General features: G+C 45.1%; 1 protein-coding gene across 18 annotated transcripts in view; it reads right to left on the bottom strand.

Moving 5' to 3' along the window:
* Positions 1 to 16,088, bottom strand: part of CHL1 (cell adhesion molecule L1 like) — a 318,808-nt gene that overhangs the window by 59,085 nt on the left and 243,635 nt on the right. For 16 of the 18 annotated variants that reach the window (XM_068960377.1, XM_068960380.1, XM_068960374.1 and 13 more), the window contains 3 exons: positions 7,995 to 8,184; positions 4,897 to 5,002; positions 2,780 to 2,970 (listed from right to left, as the gene is read on the bottom strand). In XM_068960377.1, the coding sequence (XP_068816478.1) occupies positions 2,780 to 2,970; positions 4,897 to 5,002; positions 7,995 to 8,085 (388 nt within the window). In that variant the 5' untranslated portion in view covers positions 8,086 to 8,184. Of the gene's footprint in view, positions 1 to 2,779; positions 2,971 to 4,896; positions 5,003 to 7,994; positions 8,185 to 13,760; positions 13,910 to 16,088 lie in introns of those variants that run through there. The other 2 variants (XM_068960384.1, XM_068960376.1) reach the window with 2 other exon arrangements.

Consider the following 16,088-nt stretch of genomic DNA (forward strand, 5'->3'; position numbering starts at 1 on the left):
CTTCAGAGACTACTATGCAACACAATGTAATGTGAAATACATTTCCCAAGGAAAAGTCCAAAAAACTGGTCAGAAGAAAAATAAATCTTTCATGAGTCTTTCATGAGGAATGCTCACAACAATACATGTACACGCATTCTTCCTGCAGTCTTCTCCCAGTAAACCTGACAGCCTCTGCAACATGTCTTAGTCCCAAGGCGACCATGGTGCCACAGACCCTGCCACCCATGGCTATGCCTGGAGTACTTTTCTCAGGTTTATTTCCTATGACAGACACACGGTAAAAATTGCTGTGCATGTTTCGCATAGCCTATTTCTTCTTCGCTGAGTTACTAAAAGCAGCTTTCTGTAGCTGCTGAAGTTTAATTTTTGCAATTCTCTTAGTTTCTTCTTCATATACAAGCCATTCCCATGATCAGATCCTACTAGTTGTCTGCCCCTCTCCCAGGTGAGGTCATTTTTCTGACAGGGTGACCAGTGTTCCAGGTGAAGTTTCTCCAGCTTGCACTTTAGGATACCCATGCATCCTCTGATTGTTTTATACAAGATTTTGTCTTCGTCTTCCTCTGTCACATCCAGACCACAAGTGCTTACATTTATTGGTACAAAGCTGCTTGCAGCAACGTTGTTCCAACTGATGCCTAACTACACAACCTTGCGCTTTGTAACAGTACATTTCATCCCACTTCTATAACCCCTGATCCTCAAAATCACCCAAATCTCCTTCTGCTTTCCTCTATGCTAATAACGGAAGGCCTCCCTTATATGATCAGAAACTCTCCTTATCACATTTTTGAGCTCATTTACCATTTATTTCCATGTCCTTAATGTTTTCCCCTTTTGTGCCAAACCCTGAACGCCACTGACATCAGACTAATGAACCTAGGGTTAATTGGATCACTTCCCCTTGACCTTTCAGGCATTGGTCTCGTCTGCTGTTCTGCAGTAACAGGCTGCTACTTCTCCCTTCCCACCCCCAGCTGCAGCTTTCACGCTGCAGAGCTCTGGCATGGAGACCACACTGGCCCCCCGATATTGGGGCACTCGTTCCCAGTTGCCAAGCTGAAATCCTAGAGTCCTACAACTCCCAGCAGCATTTGTTTTCCAATGAACATTTACAAAGTCAAAGTATCGTATGATCCCTAATTCTTTTCCAAATAGACTTCTCTAGTACTAGAGAGAGATCACTTCAAATTTAACTTTCGTTTACCCAAAATGCCTTTTACAATAATTCCCCAAAGTGATTTGACTCAAACCAATTTTCCTTTCTCTGACAATTATTTCTTATTCCATTATTGCCTGCTACATTTTCAATGTGCAACACTAATTCATGATCTACGCCATTATTTCTATCTTTCTTGAACAGTTAATACTGAAAGCAGTAGCTGTACTGCGATTAGGATGGCTACTCTGCCATTTTTTCTGTTATCCCTGAAATCCTATTTCACCTCTCCAAATAGCGAAATTTATTTTGTTGGTGTATTGACATCAGCTCACAAACAAATTTTCCCTGGCTACGTTAGGTACAGAACTTATCTGACTGCAACTCTCATCAATATTTATGCTTTCTTCTTTACAGAAAGAGCCAAGAGAAGCGGTAGCATCAAGAAAGCAAATGGAGGCTTTAAGCAAATGCAAATCAGAAAACAATTCTTATGGGTTTTATGAAACAGACAAAGCACGTGCTTTATAAAGGCGTTTAAATAGTCAAGTCAAAGCAAATAATTTTCTGTCATCGAACGTTCAGTTCTCCTGAGATGGCTATTAAAAAGTTTATACTAATTTACCCACTGGCCTACCCTCTAGAGATAAAGGTTGGTAGACGGTATTCAGCAAGCAGAGGAAAACAATAAATGTTTTCAAAATTAATATAGCTGGGAAAATATACACATAATTTACCTAGTTGCTCTTGTACTAATTAAAGTAGGTAGGGAGCATCAGCATCACTGCTAGAAAACCTACAAGGGGTTGCAGTTCAGTGGTGGCGTCTGAATTTTTGCATTCAGAGTCTGTCATTCAGATTTCCCCCCTCAAAAACAGGAGTCAGGAATTTTGTGGAAATAGCTTGGGACTGCTGCATCAACTCCAGGCCAGAAAGCAATGCGGTCAGGCTGCGGTCACGCTGCTGCCCTTCAGCTAGCAAAGTCTGAGCCTCCCCACCACAGCAGTCTAGGGATGCCCTTACTGAGGCTGGGAAGGAGACAGCCAGCCTCGTATTACTTGGCAGATTAATTTAAAAGCAGCTGAACTGCTAGTTATATCAGAATTCCCAGACGATGGTTTTAAGGGGTGAGCCCCTCGCAATTCTGCCGTCACTAAAATCTAGGAAAATTCATCAAATTAGGGTATTACGTCAAGGTGAGGATGCTTTACTACCCTGTCGTTCATGACAGGGTTGGACAGCTGTGGCGATACAGCACTGAAATCTCAAAAGGCTTGTCCTGCAAAATCTCACTAAGCAAATCAGAAGAATGGCAAAGCTATCCCTAAAATAATGTTCTCAAACCCTATTTGCCTAAGAAGCTAATAAAATGAAGGGTACTGAATTTAAAACTTTTGAGCGTTTTCTCTAGAGATTCTCATACAGCTATGGAAAATGAAAATCAAGTTATTCCAGGGAGCCCTTAATACTTTTCCTTCCAATGTTCAGTGAACATGAAACAACACACATTTTCCTATATTCCATGTTAGCAACTAGTCCTTTCCCATTTAATTTGAGGAAATACAGTTTTCCACCTTAAAAAAAAAAACAAACCACAAACAAATACAAAGCCCTTACTTGGAACAATAAGTTCAATTTCTTCTGACATGGCAGTTCCCAGTGCATTGGATGCGTAGCAACGGTATTTCCCTTGGAAATGAGTGATGATCCCATGGTTTTGAATCACAAATGTTCCAGAATTGTTAAATGTAAGTATCCGAGGGTCAGACGATAAATCGAACGGTTTTCCATCCTTAGTCCAGTTGAAACTGAAAAATAATACAATGATTAGAAAGGACAGCTCACAGAATACAGGGCATATGAAAACACTGGTAAAGACGGGTCCAGTATTAAAGTAAAAGGCAAAACTGGTTATAAGGTCAGAGTTGGCTGCCAAAATGAACAGCGTGTTACCATAACCTGGGCTAGCTATTGGGCATGTCTCTCCTACTGGACCCTTTACTTTTGGATAAGTGATTGTGACATGAAATAAGAATACAAAGCTTAGGGCAAGGACAACAAATGAAAGATAAAGTTGGAGCCACACACTGAAAGAAATGACAGGTTTGAGAAAAAGCCATATGCATTAGACAGTTCCTAGCACTTCTGACCGGCACGGACTGATAGGAACCATTTTCACCAACGGCAGGAGGTACCAGAGCTGAACCCAGGAGAAACTGAGGTTTCTCCTGGTCTTGTAGTTTTGATGCTACTGGGACGTGATTTTGACGAATGTTTAAGTATTGGGATTTACCTATCTGAAAATCTCATATGACCTGAAATTGCGTTAAATGGATTGAAAAGCAGAGACAAAATTAGAGAAAAATCAGAGAATAGCATGTATTTAGTGGAATATATACTACCACTTTCCGATGTTTTAAGAGAGTAAGTTGATGTCAACAAACACTTCACCAGGACTGGTAAAACCGCCTTGCAAAGGCACGGTGACGACACGGGAGGGAAGAGCAGTGCCTCTGCCTCACCCTGACGTGGAGCAGGGATGCAAGCGTACAGCACAGAAAGACCCACACACCTCACAGTACAGGCAAGGCCAAAATATTCAGCTTTGCCTTTAGTTTTATTCTGATGGGATGGTAACATTGTGGTGGCTGTGGTGGGGTTTAAAACTTGCATTATGCACTCTAATTGACATTTCAGTGTTTAATTCTAAGCATGGAAACAAAGCATTCTGATAATGACAAATAAAGGTCATTCTGCCTTTTTTTTTTTCATGTTTCATTTTACTTCTTTCACTTTTCATCTGGGATTAAGATTAAAGTTCCTGGTAGAAGTTCTACTGCCTAACCAGCTCTATACATACATTTAAATATGTTGGAAAATTTTTCACTTATCCATTCACAAACAGTGAAACAAAGCAAATCTGTTATCATGCTACAGATCTCCATTCACAGCCAACTTAAAAATGGTCAAATCATCTTGGTATTAAAATAACAATTGCCTTTTTAAAGCAAGTTTAACTTGTGTTGCAGAGAAAAAAAAGACCTGCAGTTTTAAGCAGCAAAAATGACATGCAAACTAGCTATTAATTTAGCCCATACAATACCACAGTCACAGAGGTCATAGGGAGACCTTCTATTATAACATTTTTGTTAATCACATTTTCATTAAAAATCTTTTTCTTTTTTATACTAGTATAAAATACATTATGCTTATCTTTGGAACTGCTTATATTTGTTTGAATAACTGCTTATGTTTGTATCTGTAACACCACCACTGCTATGATGATGTTAGGGATAGACAAGGCATCTGATAAAATGCAAATGTGATCTCTGAATACCGGGTTTAATGGGTTTGGTATTTTTAGGGTTGCTGTGGAAAAAGGCCGAACAACAGCTGGGACTCTTTGATTACCATTACACACCTCATATCTTTTGCAGCACGACCTAGACACGCTCATGTAAATCACTGAGTGAACTTAACATATACTAAAGAAACGAAACATCTCCCAGCAAGAAAAAGGCACGCTGATATCTATTTACAGAACGAGAGGAAAAGGTCAAACCATAAAAGCTGAACGGCCTAACTGGAAACATAAAGCTTAACCTAGCCTTAAGATTATGAGCAGGTTACTGAACATCAGCTATTCCTTTCCTCCTCAAAGGAGGATAATGTTCAGCAAAGGCTAAAAGTAAACTCAACTCCTACTTGCTTCTCTGGGTGAAAGCAGTACTCACGTGGGCTGTGGATTTCCTTTAGCTTCGCATGTAATTGTGAAGTCCTCATCGAAGGGGTAGGCGATCTGTGTGTCAGACTGCTCCGTGATCGTCGGAAGCTGTGCAACTGAACAGAAAGGGGACACTGGATTAACATGCTGTTCAAACAAAACTGTGCTCAGCTCAGGGTCTTTCTTCAAAAGGGAGAAAGTCAGGATCGCGTTCCTCCTGCAAGCAGAGACGTGCCTTAAAAAAAAAAAAAAAAAGATGGCGATCATCATGTTCCTGGCACTGACGACACTCTCCGCTCCCTAAATTGAACACCATCAATGCCTGAGCACGAAGAGAAAGGCTTGAGAGCACAGTCTGCACCACTCCAGTCTAGGGAGGAAATGCCTCGGCAGGGTGCAGTTACCCCACTACCCACCTCCTCGTCCTCCCTTCCGCTGTCGCTCGCTCAAGGCTTGATCTAACACGCAGGAAAGGCTTTGGGTCTTGCCCACTCAGCAAGCTGACGAGTAGGCCTGCGGATACCCTGAACCACCGCACACTTTGCTGCTCAGTACATTTTTCATCTGCTAGGTGTTAGCCCAGATTGTTTTAATCTACAGGTGACCTGAACTTGGTCAACTGCTCACCACGCCTCCCCTGCTAGCAGACTCCCTCGTACAGCCACTCTGTCCAGGTCAGAGGAGCGTTTGGCCCCGTGCTACAGCATCACACGCTTGTATTTGCTCTTGAGCTCAGACCCTGCCCGCAGCTAAGCTTCTGTTCGCCACCAGCACGGATGGAGGCAGCGTTTGTCCTGGAGGGCAGGCCAGGATCCCCGCTCCCCGCAGGCAGGGCGGCCTGGGGAGCCGCGGCCACCTCAGACCCAGTCTGCTCTGTGCGGCTGCCCCAGAAAGACATTGCGGCGTGACGGCAGGAGGCATCTTACAGGGTGCCCCAAAACTGCTGTTCCTGCTGCCTCTCTCATCCTTCTCTCCAGCTGACAGAGCCTCAGAAGACACCACTGTCCTCGAAAACCCCTACAGACGGGAGTCTGCCTCTCAACTACAAAACAGTTCTGGAATTTGAGAGCTATGATACTGTATTTGTTTTAAGCTTTTAGTCAGGCAACTAGATAACCGCTTTTTTCCTCACTATAAAAAAGACAAGTGGGGGGAATCTTGAGAGGAATCTTGAGAATCTTTCTCACATCTTGAGAGGACTTAAGGATACGCAAAATCTGGATTTCAGTGAACAGCAACAGGCCTGCCAAGGCAGTTCCTAGAGTGAAGCAGGTATTTGTTTATAAACCTAGCAACTCGACTGCCCGGGGCTTTAATATTACACAAACCTTTTATCGCAGTCAGAAATCATGAGGTAGGGCTCATCACGAACACATCCGCGCTGCAATAAACCAACATGGGCGCGAACATCTTGGCTGTCACGTTTGTGTGGATGGGTAAACTTATTCAGCGGTGAAGTTAATAACAACTGGCTTTTTAATACACAGAAGGAAATGTACACAAGCACACCCCTCAAAGTAGCAAACTGCTCTTTCCATACTGGATGAAATCACCAGCAAATCCATGGATTACATGGATGACTTAACACACCCTCCAGGGTACAGCATGAGAAAAAGACGTTACCAATCATACAGTTACGCAGTGATGTTTCACTAACTTTCTTTCTAAGGGAATTAAAGCGTTGAGAAAGTCTGTGTAATAGGGAGAGACGACTGAGAACGCACCCTGCAGTGTAACGGGGGATAACAGGATCATCGCATTGTTACAGACAGCAAGGAAGAAAATTAGCACGTTCTTTACTTTCTCTTTTAAGTTCAGGAAGCTCAAAGCTCGAGCAAAACGTGGTATCTCACCATGCCATACAGTCTCGTACAGCCTCAACCCCCTTGTACCTCTGTTAAACACTTTCAAGCCCACCAGCTTCACTGATCAGACATAATTCCTTTTTATTATAATATAAAATGCTTCATTAAAGCATATTAAGGGCTAGATGGTTCCCCTGAGTAGGTGCTTAGAAACAGTGGCTGCCCAGTTTGTCCTGCACGTCACGGTCACACATCCGCTTTTGCTCTATTTTAGCACAATAAGCCACCGCAGCACCTGCCTTCAAAGAGCTTCTGCCTCCAAATGCTGGCAAACAGATTTGGACAGCTTTAGAAGAACACACTACAAACCAACCTGGTGCACTTCTCCTTCGCAGCTGGCAATCCGGACACACACCAGCACTCGAACCGCAAGACCCACATGATGCTCTGAAACTGGCCATGCACCTACCCTGATCAGAAACGGCCTCCTTACGGGACCGCCATGGCTACACTACCCAAACTCCTGCAAAGAGTCTAGATTTCTTCTTTCCTAGTTTCTTTGCCTGCATAATTCATTCAAAAAACTGTATTGCTGAGGGGTTTTTTTGTTTGTTTGTTTGTTTTTCCCCCAAAAGCAAACTCTAGTCTGTAATCCTCCCGGTCTACTTATGTTTGACAAATGCAAGGCTCGGGAGGTGTGGGCTGTATTCCAGGCAGCGGGGTCCACTGATTTTCATTGGATTGTCCCGTAGGAGGCTCATCCCATAATTTACACATGTACGGAAGACACACCAACCATGCAAAATAGGCAGTTTGAACGCATCATAGCCAAAAGTGGATAAAATAGATGCTCCCCAGGGCAGTATGCAAGTCATAGGAAATACTTCTCTGGGGACTAATGTACTCCCTGAGACATACACCTGCTCCTTTTTCCAATTGAAACAGCAGGTTGCAAGACAAGTAAGTAAGGGTGTATATACATCAAACAAGCTTCAGGGAGATTCAGAGACAAAAAAAGATACTTATGTGAAGGACAAAACTGAACCCTCTGAGATAAGCAACATGTCGGATCTCAAACAGCAGACACACGCTATTAGATAAGTTTACTGCTTGCGTTTAAACAGGTCCAAAGAAAGTAACTTGCATTTTTATCACATCCACATTTCCCAAAGGCCGTGTTCTGGTAGAATTAAATTCAAACTGGAACAACTGAAACTAGTATTTAATATTTTCTTCTTCAGGGAAAGGTAAAAAACAAAACAAAACAAAACAGCAGAGTGTTCAGTAAATAGCTACAACTCACCTGATAATGGTATTTCAATAGCTGCTGCCAGACTCAATACAAAGAAAAACAGGCATATGGTGATCCCTTTTGTGCTTAACGGCATCCCCATCACTCTTCTGTAAACAAGGAGTCCAAACAGAACGACTGATACCGTATGCTTCCTCTCACCGTCAGTTCAAATCAGAAGCAAGGATGTGAACTTGACAACCTAGTACGGAGAAGACACAGCCATGTTAGTGTGCATTATTAACTTGGCTCTGGTGAGGTTACTAAATTAAAGCAGTGCTTCAGGATTTGCAGTGAAATTGCAAATTGCACTAAGCGGCACAATTTCCTTTTCTTTCCCCCCGACTCCCTGGCTTCTGGAAGGTCCTACATTAAATTCGTAACAACAAAGGAAATATATGCACAAAGTACAAATCAGTTATATCACAGAAGTATAATTGCTTTTTGCTTTGCATTTAAAAGCAGGGATAGCTCAAAATTTGGTATATTTGTAATCATTCCAGTTCATAAATTTTTCTAATGAGAGTTGTGCAAGTTGGAAAGTGGTGTAACAAATCTAATGAGAGAAATTTGGTACACTAATGACCCTATTCATAAACCTCATATGTCTTTTGTCTTTCATTTCTGTTTAAAAAAAAGACATTTAATCCAATTTAGTTCATTAACAAGGACCAGAACATGAACCTTTTGCTTTTCTTCTGTAATCCCAGAACTACTGTATGTAGGTTTTACACAACCCATTATACATCCTTAGGTTCTCCATTACAAGGCAAAAATGTCAAGAGTGTGCCAAAAGGAGAAAAATTTCAGCTCTAATGAGAGTTTAACTGCAACTCACGGGGAGTAAAGGAGAGAGAATTCTACAAACGTGGGCACACAGAGGATTTCAGTTCTCATCGCCATTTGCAGGATCTCAGTGACACGTTAACTAGTATAAGATACGTTTTGTACCCGTGCACCTGCTAACATGTAGTATTTATAGGACAGCAGTCTCAGCAGAATTCAGTCATCAAGATTATTTTGCAAGAGCAATTTTCAAGGCAGGGTTACTCATGTTGCAGGTAAGGACCCAACTTCACCAGCAGTGGAAATAACAGCAGTTAGTTGCCGACTATTTCAGGCTAACCACGTCCAAAGTCCCTGGGCAGGTCCGCTGCTCAGTGGGGGATGAGCCGTGGGGCGCACGCTCCACATCGCTGCCCCAGAACATGCATCCTCCGGCTGACTCTGATCCATGCTACTGAGTCCAAAGGCAGAGCTATATGAACACGGTGATATGTTTCCAGACTAAGCCAGGCTTGTGCAGACCTTGTATCTTTGCACGTACCACTCGGTTAATCCACAGCTCAGAAAAACCAATCCCTGGATAAGCAAGCGCAGTTGGTATGCTGGGGGCAGGCAGGAGGGGTAATTCTGCCTCAAAGCCTCGCAGGTCTCGCAGGACCTGGGCAGCACGCCGGGAAACGCGCGTCCCTGCTAAGCACAGCCACTTGGAGCTGGACGCAGAAACAGCTTACGCCGTGAGCAACGCAACTGGCGCGGTCCAGCCCGTGATGGTTTTGCTCCTGACAGTCGGATTTGCTGGACCTCAGCCAAGTGCAAGTTCTAGGCAGAGATTTCCCTTCTATTCGTCATGTTCCCTGTTGTGTCAGTTCTCCGAGACGAGGAGCAGTTTCTGCTGCGGCCCTTTCTCCCGAAGGCCTGAACAGGATATCTTTTGTGTACTTGGTCACTAGTTCATGAAAATTTACTGGAAGTTAACATCTTTGAGACCAAAATCCCTGGGTCAAGATCGAAATTGGCCAACAAGGGGACAATAGACAGACAGTATAATCACATAAGCCTCATTTATTTAGAAATGAGGCTAAAAACCAGATGTCTTGTAAGTCTCTTAAGCACTGAGTGTTCTTTGATGGAAGACGCTGACTAATCTGCTTACGCCCTTACGCAGCCCGGGGAAGCCAGTGCCGAAAGCGAGCCAGGGCTCGGGGACGGCCGGGCGCTGCCGGCTCACTTGCAATCCCTGAGGTTACGACCGGGTACAGACAACGGAGAACCAAGCAACACTAATAACTCCGGTCCTGTAGGCAGTAGGTATGTTGACTGTTTGATTTCTCCTAGCTCTAACTCGCGAGTAATAAACCTTTCCAAAACTCGGTCCAATAAAATCGTTAATTCCTCACTGTCTCACCATTTACAGCGTGTACAGGATCGACATCCACACAGTCACTCCCCCGGGCAGCAGGCACTGGAGGTGCACACCTTTCGTGAACGCAGCATTGGGTTCTCCTCACCTCTTTTACCTTGTACTTGCAGAAAATAAGTTCCGGACCTATCTGTGCCATTCATGATAAAACGGATGCTCTGAAAGCAAACCGCAATTGCGATTTAGGCCATAAAAATCTGACCAGTGTTGCTGCTTGCAGATGGCACATTAACGGTAGCAAAGTCCTCTTCTCCCCCCATCTGCTTCCAGTACTCTCGGCACCCAGAGCAGTTCACCTCAGGATGCTAACCGGGAAAACGGGAGCTAAGATTACAGAAGCTGGAGAGATTGCTAGGGTTACAGACTGAGGAACAGGCAGGAAAAGGAAGTTTCAAAACATTATATAGTTTCAGATTAAATTCAAGAAGAACAATAAAAGAGGTTGATTCCTTAACCAAACCCACTAACTCACTCATGCTTTTTTTTTTTTTTTCTATAAATAAAGTGGCATAGAGGAAAAAAGAAATGTGCTGGATAAAGGATATCCTTTATCATGTGGTACGACACGGCTCGTCTCTGCAGACCGCTGTAATTAGCTGGCCCGCCTAGCTCGCTCTCTCTTTTTCCCTGTTTTGAATACTAATGCAGGGCTCCACCAGCACCAGCACTGGAAATGGTGAGCACTTTGGCACTGGTGATGCTGTACTTTTGCATGGCTACAGGATACTTCCAAAAGCCGATGTGAAATCTTGCTGCTGCTGCATTTAACCTCTCCGTCACTCCTCATGTGACAGTTTCCAGGAGGTACAATCCCAGCGTGAGGCGCGTTAAGCAAGTGTCTTTGTGGAGGTATTTACATAGTGATAACTATCCGGCAAGACATGCTTCCTGTTCGTATGCTACATTTATTACCTCTAACGGAGCAACAGAGGCGTTCTCTCAGCGGTGCTGACTGTGGTTTCTCTAGCGCTACCCTGGCCCAAACTGCCGCCCCCCTCCGTGAGGGCAGCGCTGGCTGCGGCTGGACGCCCGGCAGCCCCGAGCTGATCGCGCCCGCCGAGCCGCGACTCGGAGCAAGGCTCCTTGGCGCTACGTCCCTCCGTTCGTACCCCTGCAGCCGAGCGCCTCGCGCTGGCCTGGGCCCCAGCGCAGGGAAATAACAGCTTCAAACCTGCTGCTTCCCGTGCCCCGAGTGCAGCCTCATCCGCCCTCCCCGCGCCGCTGCGCGCGCTGGGGTATCCGGAGGGGGCAGCGGGTGCCAGGGCTCGGAGCGGGGCCACGCGTCAGGACCCGGCCCCTCGCCGACGCTGGGGACAGCCAAGCTCCGCAGCACGCGGGCGGGTCGAGACATACAACCGCGCGGCAAGCAGGCCTACGTCAAGCGATTAACCTTATTTAAGGTGCCGTAGAGACAGGGCTGCCAAGCGTTAGGCGTTTCGCATGGCTGTCACGGACTTGGCTGCCCTATCGAGCCTCAGGCCCGCAGCTCCGACGTCCTGATCAGATCAGCAGCCTTCCCTCTCATCTCAAGCACCCAAACAACCCTGAGCCCCTTCCTCAATTAGCAATATCAGACATCCTCCAGGCACCCCCATCCATCCCGCCTTTAACCGCAGCAGCATATCCAAACCTCAGGCTGCGCAATGTTTCTCCCCTGTGATGATTTAACTCCAAGACAGTTTCTCATTGCTTGCCGGTTCCTAGTAAAAGGACAACTTAACTGCTTAAATAATTTGGAAAAATAAATGATGTAGGGGCACAAGAACCTGGCAGCTACGGGCAGGTTTCAGTCTCGCTAGTGTGAAAGCGCAACGCCGTCCTGAGGTCGAGCACGCGCCAGATGACAGCTTCCAAAATCTTGACCTAGGCAGAAGCACCAGCTCCGTCCCCCAGGCCAGCAGGCCAGACGAGCCCAAAGCCCGGCCCGGGCTCCGGGGCCGCTCGCAGGAACGCCGCCTTCGCCCTGGCTCTGGCGACGAGGCTGCTGCAGCCTCCCTTGCGTTACGGGGCGGGAGATTACAAAACTAAACATTTTTTCTGCACAGTGAATGAATATGAATGGGAGAATACCTGTATCTTCTCCTCTTCCTCCTCCTCCCCCCGTTTCTATCGTTATGTTCCCTTTTCTCAGCCTCAGGCTTCAGTCAGGCAATCTGAAACCGTTGCAAATACTTATCTGTACTTCCTTACCTGCAATTCATTATTTACTATGCTATTCAGTTAATAGTAAATACTGATTGCTCTAAGGACAGCTCATTTGTTTGTTTAATGAGCTGCCTTTTACTTACAGTGAGCAAATCTTTCAAAAGACCTGTATTACTAAGAACCAAAGCAATTCCAGATTTTTCTATTGCATACTGCTGCTGCCATAAGCACGTAAGAGAAATGCGGGACGACTAAACAAGAGAAAAAAAATACTAAATTTCCATTTATCTTATAAACCTGGTGAGCAGTTTTCACCACATGCAATTACGGTATTAAAATTGCTCATAAGCAGTAGCAGGACGACAGCCCAAAATCCCATATTTCTGGTCTGCTGCTTCTAAGAAAAATTATGTTGTCCTATTAAATAAGGCATCCATCTCAGCTATTTGATTTCCTCTGAAAATATGCAAGGTTCGGTCCCCAAGTTCTCCACAGCACACATATTAATGAAAGTACCGGATTGCCAGAGCTTAGGACTGGTAAAGTTCAGAGTTGACCTTTTCATTAGCTAGATTCAGACTTAATTTATCAGTGACATATATGTTACAAGATTGGTAAATAAAAGCCATTGGTAATTAGAAATTACAGCCTTCAGGGTGGCCCTAGTTATGAAACAATAGAACAAAACTCAAGGAAAAAAAAACGTTTCCTGGTACAAGAAATGAACATTTGGTTATTTAAGTATACTGTACGTTGCAAGGCACAGGACTTAATAGTTAAGCACTCTCGCTCTTTCCTAGACACAATTACAGAAGAAAAAAAAATAACTCCAGCCTCAGTCAAAAATTCCCCACAGCAGTCCCGCTCACCAAGGGCTACGGCTGGATCTTACCCGCGGCTGACCCAGTCGCACCGGAAAGCTCGCATCGCTCCTGCCAATATTCTGGTTAATGCTGTTAGCGTTCAGCGCAGCGAGGACTAATGGTCCAAAACTGATGAGCGTTTTTATACACACAGACACCTTTTCTATCTTCTGATTTTCTTTGCCCCCTTCCCCCCGCCATCACTTTGGACATACCAGCCTCCATTATCCTAAGCACCACGTAAATCCCACCTGCTGGAGGAGAACAGCCCTGGTGGACACAGCGTTTCAGCTATACCTGGTAGGATCTTAAATGATCCGTCTCTGTCCTCCATCTCTGCAAACACAAGCTTCCAACGTCCCTCGTCGCCTGCCCCCTCTCCTTCCCCAGCACCAACCCTGCTGCTCTGCTCTCGCTGCAGCCAATATTGTTTTCACTAAGGCAACCCTCCGCTCCCCATCATCCTTCAACATAGGGCTATCTCCTTCGCCTCGCTGAACTTTGCACTGACATTTGATCCGCTGCCTAACTGACCCGTGCTGCGCATTAAAAAATAGCAGTTACCTTTCAGGCCACGGCCACCTCCGTCCTCGGCAGGGTCCGTCGCCTGAGGAGAGCCGCGACCCAGCGGCTGGAGAGGCAGCTCAGGCCTGCGCAGGGCTCTGACGGGAGCAGGCAAGTCTCCCAGGGCCATCCATGGCGAGGGCCTCCTGGGTGAGGCGAGTTGCGTAAAACGCAGGGAAGGGCGAGATTTGAGCAAAGATCATGTTGAGCCAGGTCCGGGGTTTGAACACCTCGAGGGAGCTGAGGGCAACGGGCGAGCTTTGCCTTATTTCCAGACTCGCTGCTTAGAGCTCGTGCCCTGACTCAGGGGGACACACAGAGACGACAGCTATAATGACAGTGACTTGTACACAGAAAGTGTGAATCTCCCCTGCAAACAGCCTTCAGGCCTGCTTCTTCCCTCTGCTGCAGACCCTTCTAGCCAAGTAAGAGAAAATAAAACGCAGGAGGCAATGCAATGTGTTCGATATGCCACATGGGACGAAATGTCCCACCACACTTTTCCTAATGGAGGCTTCAGTCTTCTGGGACCTCTGACAAAGTCCCGGAGTGCATGCTACGGTAATTAGCTCTGCACATTCCCATGTCAGGAGTAGGAGTATCTATCTCCCTACTTCACTAATTAGCTAAGCAAGATTGATATTTATGCTAGCAAAGTCTTAAATGTAATGCTACAACTACAGCATCTAGGCAGCTCTAGGTCCCCCCCCCCCCCCCCCCCCGGCTCCCCCAACACACATGCAGTCGTTTATATGTTTGGCAAAGTTAAGAAGGCATAGTCATAAGGACTCATCATTTTACTCCAGGTGTCAACGGCATATATAGCTTTTTCCTCTAAAAGCTTTCTGACATTCCAGTGTCAGTACTAGAGAAAAGATAACCTTCACTTGACTCTATCCCAACTGCCTATTTTTGGATATTATTATTTCTCAGAAAAGCAGTCCAGGATGTAAATGCTGGTGGTGATTAAAATAATCATCTATAATCAGAAAGATGTTCTTCCTTCCACGGTGAAGTATTTCCAAAGCAGTTACTAGAATGTAGCATCTAAATAAGATTTTATTTTAAATGCAACTTCACTATTGGGAGGTTTAATGAGAGGAATCTGTGCATGACTTACTTGGTCAAGGACATTGGACAGCATATAAAGTCTTCAGCACAGTTACACAAGCAACTTTTGAACGTTATTTTACAAAATCTGTGCATTCCGAATATGATTTCATTCCAACTATTGCACCTTCCCAATTCTGTAATCTGGTAGTCTTTAAATCTCTCAAAGGTAAAAAATTCCTAAAATTTAACTGAATGAATATAAAGAATAAAGAAATAGGTATGTAAGGCTACGAAATGTCAGGGCCTGGCTTCAACTGCTGAAGAAGTGAAGTCAGACATGGGTCCGCAGGGCGCCGTCCATCAGACGTCAGTTCAGCAGGGAGGCAGAGAAAAAAGGCGATGGCCAGAGTCTGCCCCTGAGACCGGGATCTGCTATCGCCCAGCCGTGACCAACGTCTCAGCTTGAGTGTTTGCGGTGATCACATGGAAACTCAGTTTATGTCGTTCATGTTGAGTTCAGCAGAAGCTGGAAAGCGCATGGCATGCTGAGTATCTGCCCTTCTAAGCGCCTAACCATGGGAGAACACATCCAACAGGAGCTATCCATTTGTGCAAATACTCCCAGCTGTTTTCCAAGTTATCAGTGGACTGAAAACAAGATTAAAAATCAGTCCAGCATTCATAAATAATTAGTTTGGCATAGCCAGTGTAACCTTCAGACACTCTGTTTGCTGGTTATTTATTTCACACTTCACCTGAGGAGAACCAGCACCCAGCACAGTACACCTGACGCTTCTCAAGCTCCAACACGCCTCATGCTGCTGAAAGGAACACCAAAAAGCATGTTCATTGTAGATCATGTTTAGGCATGTTGGTGACATGTCGCTGTGTATTTTCATCTCTTCATCCAACAAAATCCTAAAATGCAATCCTCCTGCAGTCTCAGTGCATTGCAAACTATGCTCTCAATCTCTTCAAAAGCTAGCTAGAAATGGTTAATATCGTCTCTTGACCATCATTCTGCCCATATAATGGCACAGCATATGACACGTTTGATTTAATGTGTTTTGTACGTCTGGCAGCTGAAGTGCTGTACTACTAAATCACACAATATGAGGACCATATTTCTTGCAGCCCTACATGCCTTTTACCCATACGATGATCGAAAACTAAACAAAAGTGGCTTCTAACCAGCACAAACGATCTTGTTGGTAGCAGTCTATGGACATTTGACAACGCAGAGTCCCCTTTCCAGAGTCTAGAGGTACTTGCTGT

The sequence above is a fragment of the Struthio camelus genome, chromosome 14 (assembly GCF_040807025.1).
Source record: "Struthio camelus isolate bStrCam1 chromosome 14, bStrCam1.hap1, whole genome shotgun sequence".
In the NCBI taxonomy this organism is placed as follows: Eukaryota; Metazoa; Chordata; class Aves; order Struthioniformes; family Struthionidae; genus Struthio; species Struthio camelus.